The 6,000-nt window shown below is 40.5% G+C and overlaps 1 protein-coding gene across 1 annotated transcript in view; it reads right to left on the bottom strand.

Moving 5' to 3' along the window:
- COPS5 (COP9 signalosome subunit 5) overlaps nt 1-6,000 on the bottom strand; it is a 1,046,649-nt gene that overhangs the window by 334,806 nt on the left and 705,843 nt on the right. Inside the window, exon 5 of the mRNA XM_044067164.1 lies at nt 4,434-4,519. Within this exon, the coding sequence (XP_043923099.1) occupies nt 4,434-4,519 (86 nt within the window). The remainder of the gene's footprint in view (nt 1-4,433; nt 4,520-6,000) is intronic.

Here is a 6,000-nt window from a genome sequence, read left to right as displayed (position 1 = left end):
GCTGTGCCTGTGTTGGGACCATAAATTCTTTAGGTACCACTGTAGTTTTCTCATATGCAGTCTGGCATGTGGGACCAAGATTATGCATGATGCCATGAAGCCCAAGGCCTGCAGAACTTTTCTTGCTGTTAGTTTGTTCTGTTTTGTTAGTGCCAAAAAGTAAAGAGGGAGTTCTTTTGTTTTTCTGCAGTTAGGAATGCCATTTGTTTGACTGTGTCCAATTCTGCCCAAGAATGTCCTTGTTTGGGATGGTATCAGTCTTGACTTTTGAAAATTGACTGTGTATCCCAGGGCTTGTAGCAAGTAAATGACCCTTTGCAAATCTGTTGTCAGCTTGCTTTTGTTGTCCGCTTGTAGCAGGCAGTCGTCCAGGTATGGGTAAATTTGTATTCCCTGTAGTCTGCAGTGGCTGATTACTGTTGTCAGGCATTTTGTGAATACTCTGGGCGCAGTAGATAAGCCAAAGGGCAATGCTGAGAATTGATAATGCTCTGATCCTGCAAGAAATCTGAGGTATCTTCTGCAATTTTGTCGAATGGGGACGTGCAGGTATGCCTCCTTGAGATCTAGAGTTACCAGCCAACACTCCTTGCCCAGCATGGGAAGAAGTTGCTGTAGGGTCAGCATTTTGAATTTTGGGACAATGATGTATGTGTTTAAGATGGACAGGTCGAGAATAGGTCTCCAAGTTTTTTTTTTTCTTGGAACTAAGAATAGTCTTGAGTAGAATCCTTTGCCTTGTTCTGTTATTGGTACTCTTTCCACAGCTCTCATTTTTGTTAATTGCATTATCTGCTGTAGAGCTTCTGTTTTTTGATTTGGAGGCAGGTTTGGCATTCCTCTTTTGACTGGTAAAGTGTGGAAGTGGAACCGGTAACCTTGGTCTATGGTTTGTAAAATCCACTTGTCTTTTGTGACACAGTGCCAATTTTTCGAAAATAAGGCTAATTTTCCGCCTAATGGTGCTGCTATTTGCTCCGTGGTAGGCGGAATTAGGGTGAAGTCATTGTGGTTGTCTTGTTGCAGTGGTAGTGGCTGTGTCTGTGCCTCTGTTATTGCCTTGCCACTGTCGTCCTCTGTAGGCACCCCCTCTGGATTGATTTCTGCCCCTTTGGGATCTTGTGGAGTCAGGAAAGGACCAATTTTTGGCAGGCCAGTTCCTGCTAAACCTTGGGGGCTGAACCTGTAAGAAATCTTTCACCGTTTGTACAGATTTTGCCTTTTCTTCCATTTTCTTCATTACCTGCTGGGCAGGTGTACCAAACAAACTGGCCTTATCCATAGGAGCATCTAATAACTTAGCTTTAACATGATCCGGTAAGGCCTGTTCTTTCAACCATGCATGTCTTCTTATCACTGTGCCAGTCATGGCTGATCTAAATGAAGCCTCCAGTGCATCATAGCCACATTTTAAAGAATGGTTACTAACCTGTTGTATGTTATTTATCATTTCTAATATAAATTTCTTATCTATAGATTCATCAGAGGATAGCTTTTTAGTTAACTGATCAAGCATAAACTCTTGGTATTGTATCATGTGAAACTGACAGTTTAAAGCTCTAGCTGAGAGAGTAGCAGAGGTGTAAACTTTTTTGCCCCATCTATCTAAAGACCTGGATTCCCTTTCAGAAGGAATAGGATTTTTTGTTGTGGTCGAGACTACTGCCTTAGGCCCCTGGGATATGGTTTTGGGGTCTGCCAATGGGGCCTTGTATAGGTGGTGATGAGTGTCTGGCACCCTGTAAAATCTATCTGGTTTAGCAGGGGCTGGAGGTAAGGAATCAGGTGCAGTACAGACATCATTAAATGCATCGTCCACAACAGAAAGGACAGGAGGTATAGCTAAGGGCCTATGCTGTGGTAAGTGCAGAAAAGTCCTAAGTCTTTTTCTGGAATCTGAGAAATCCTGTTGTTGCCATTGGAATTGTTCTCTCATGGCATGTAAGGTTTCCCCAAAGGAGAATTCCTCTGGTGGAGAGGCAGCTGGAATGGATTCTTCAGCATCGGAGTCTTCATAATTGGAGAAAAGAGCCTCTGGCTGGTCTGTAATATCTGAGTCATCCGCAGAATCATCAGAGGAGACAGGCTCGGGGGGCTCTGCTCTAGGTCTCTTGTCTGGGGGTTGAGAGGCCCTGTCAGGGTGAGGTTGAGATCCCCTAATTAAGGACATTAAATCTTGTGTGTGCCAGAGTAAGCATTTGTGAACTAGTAGTGGGCCTGGTTGAGGATGGTTTAACAGGCACTGTTGTAGAAGATTTGGCTGCTTTAGCCCTGGCAAAGGCCTTAATAGACATGGCTGCAGGAGGCCTAGCAGCACCACGTGCTGGGGTAGAAACATCCAAAGGGATGGTGTCTGATAAGTCACTAGTAACTACAGGTGTAGGTATAATTTCTGAGGCTGTTTCAAGTAAAGTGGCAGAAACCTCAGTAGTAGGCATTGATTCGGCTGTATTTTGATCAGTTTTCTCGGTTTCGGCCGAAACCGAGACACTCGCGGTTTGCTTAACCGTGGTTTCGGTCTTTTTCTTTGCGTTTTTTAACAATTTGGGTAGTCGGAGGATCCGACGGCATAATGTACGCAAAATCTGAGCCGAAAAACTGTTCAGCAAACTCCGACCGACGCCTAAGCCGCTCGTCGGTTGAAGGAAGCACAGGCCGAACAGGCTGCTACGTCGTGGTCTGGGCCTAAACAAGGCAAACAGTAAGAGTGGAAATCTTTATGAGGTATTTGTTTCCCACAAGTTAAACAGTTATTGACTTTTTCTGACATCGGCTGAGGCAAGAAAGAGTCCCCAACGGGGTACTTAGCTTTTAGAAGTCTTCGAAGTAGTATTCGGTAGTAGTAATCTCTGGATCTGACCGACCGCACTTGCAACAGCTTCTGCTTCGCCACGCGGCAAGAAAGACTGGGGAAAATGGCGTCGGCTGACGCCTTTATACCCGAAGACCAGCAGAGATGACGTCGGGTGAAGTGCGACATCAGCCGAAGCTGGACCCAGACTTTGGAATCCGGCCGACCGAAGGGCTGCCTGACGACAGGACAACCCAGTTGTTATGACTGCAGATGCATCCATGAAGGACATCCAAGGTCTATAGAAGAGTCTGAAGTCTGATCAGAGACCCATCTGTTAAGGAAAGGACAAAAAAGACATCAGATCTACCCGTGTTTGTGTACAGACTCTTTCCTCTAGCCACAACATTCCTTCACTATGTTAGCTATCTTCTTCTGAACCTAAAGAAACTGAAGTTACATGAAGATCTTCAACAAAATAAAATACAGGAAAATATACAGATAAGTTGTGATATTCTTAGTCATTGTCCTCAGACTCCTCTTTTAATTAATTTATTTTAAAAGCACAAAATAAAGGTATCAGTAAATTCAGTAAGGTTCGAGTCAGAAGACTCTTACGGCTCCACTTACAAAAATGGAATTATATGAGCCTTTTATTGCAAGGAAGCTACCCCATCCAAATACTTTTCAACCTTTTATACTCAGTCAGGGTCAGTTGTGTGACTTTTGTTAGTCTCTGATGTCTGTTATTGAACTCTTGCGTCAGAGTGGAACCAGTGAAGTTTCTTCACCATCATCAGCTGCAGAAATCGCATTTAATGTAGAAAACTCCATCAGTTTAGATGGTCCCTGTGTTACAGGACGTTTTAACATTCTCCATTTCATATTCTTGTTTCTGCCCACCTGGGGCTTCTGTTTCTTTGTTTCCTTCTATTAAGTGCCTTGCACATTTCTAGGATTCCTACCTCTTCAGATTCAACTATCAATATGAACTGGATTACCTGTCATGGTCTTTTCATCCTAAATTAGCTAGCTGGCTTCAACATGTTTTAATCTCCTGTCCCGAGGAGTGACCCTCACCTTTTTACAAACTTCACATTCCATTAAAAATTGTGACAAATAAAGCCACTGGGATGCAAGTATTACAAGCAACAAAAACAAATTAAAATTGTTCAAGTCAAAGTCTGCTTTGAACATGATGGTGTGAAACTAACAATGCTGCACAGCACAAGACTGAAAAGGTTCAAGATACTACATGGAAATTCACAATAAAAAGAACTGAAGAAAGTAAGAATACCGAACATGTTATTATTGACCTGATGAAAATTTCCTCTTGAAGAAAGGCTGCATTTTACTCGGCGCCTTTTATTCCAATGAATAATACCAGTGCTTGTATGCTCTGGTCTATCTCTCATTCATATCATTCATATTGAACTACATGTACAGTCAGGGAAGTGCTATGGTGCACAGATCAGAACAATCGGCTGATTCACTCTGCCTCTAAATCTTTTTAATGTACCAGACTCACACCATGCAGTGCAAATCATACAGTCCTAATGGAATCCCATCCAGAATTACATAAAGAATTTCCTTCCACCAAAAGGAAAAAACATAGGTGTAAAGGAACATTTCTGTTACTCACTGTTTGCAGTGTACACCAAAATCTTCTATTTTATTAAGTGGGATAGTCTGATATTCCGAAGGGCCTTCATCAGGAGGCTTATAACCCTGCAGAAAAAAAAAAGAGAAATGTTTAAAGTTAGTTTAAAAACAGCAATCCATAACCAACAATCATATATAAATATATTTATTAATTTCCCTAAAAAAAGAAAACAACTGCTTGCAAAAACAAATCTAAATGTTACAAGTTTCTACAAGAAAGAAGAACTGAAAAATATACCTTCACTATTAACAACTTGTGCTCAAGAGAGATCCATCTTTTTTCCTGGCTTCATTTTTTTCTGCAGCAAAATTTTACCACAATCCAAAAGTCTACATGTAAAAAGGTAGATCCTGAAATATACATGCTGAACTCTACTCTTATGCAGGTCTGATTTTCAAGCAAAAAAACTAAGTGTCCCTCTCTGGAGGCAGCATTCATTTTCAGAACTGTAACTTCCACTATTCTGCACCTTAATGCTCTTTTAATGTTAAAGACAAATTAATATTCAAACAATGTGATACTTTTGAAAAACTAAAAGTCTGCCAGCCCAGTCAGATAGAATCTTGTAAATAATTATATGTGATTTATAAATATTAATATAATCCACAGGCTGGTTTACAAATGTGAAAGAGAACTATATGTTATGATTAAACTATACACTGTATTGAGCTTAAAAAATGTAACCACAGTGCACTCTGCTAGAAGAAAGCTGATAAGTCAAGCACTGTATGACTGATCTCAAACTGGGAGACATGATGTCTGGGCTAAGACATTCCTTCTATTGTTTTAAGACCAGAGTTAACTGCTCGATTTTACATGTATAATGTCTTAACTGCTGCGGCTCCTGCAGGTGCAAGATTACAAAGATATGATAAACTCGTGAGTTTCTGTTAGCCTGGGAAATTAAACCAGAGAAGTGTCATGAATGATGTAATCTAAAATGAGTCAGCAGTGATGTATTATCAATTTAAGACTTTCTCAAGAATGACAGCATTTTGGATTTTGTCTGAACCTGAACACATCAATTCACATCAACTTTGCTCTGCATGTATGCAAGTAATTTAGAACATTGTTCCTCTTAGAAATAGACAGAAAATAGTAAGATTAGACTAGCTGTTTTCTATATTTATGTCAGACTATTCTACAATATGATTTTAAAGTTTCCTGTGAATTCAGAACTCTTGACTATCACTGTGTTGAACTGAGGAGATTTGTCTTGTTTTTATTTATTATTATTATTATTATTAAACATTTCAACTCTGGCTGTTTTGTGTAGACATAATTTAAGCTCTAGAGTACATTGCATGTTATAGTGATACTGTACAAAGCCACTCCAAAAAGCCTTGCTTGTCCATCACACTAACTGGATAATATTACACAGTAAAATTGGGCACCCTTTGGTAAGGGCTTTATTAGTAGCTGATAAATAGGGGTTCTGGTGGCAGTGGATTACTACCTTATAGCCTGGACAGAAGGGGCATACCTAGTGAACCTGTGCCAGCCTTCCCCAGGTGTGTCTGTGTGTTTGTATATAAATCATATCTGT

The sequence above is a fragment of the Protopterus annectens genome, chromosome 3.part1, assembly GCF_019279795.1.
Source record: "Protopterus annectens isolate FY-2018-M chromosome 3.part1, PAN1.0, whole genome shotgun sequence".
Taxonomy (NCBI): domain Eukaryota; kingdom Metazoa; phylum Chordata; order Ceratodontiformes; family Protopteridae; genus Protopterus; species Protopterus annectens.
Note: the sequence above shows the minus strand (reverse complement) of the source record. Positions and strands in the feature narration are given on the sequence as shown.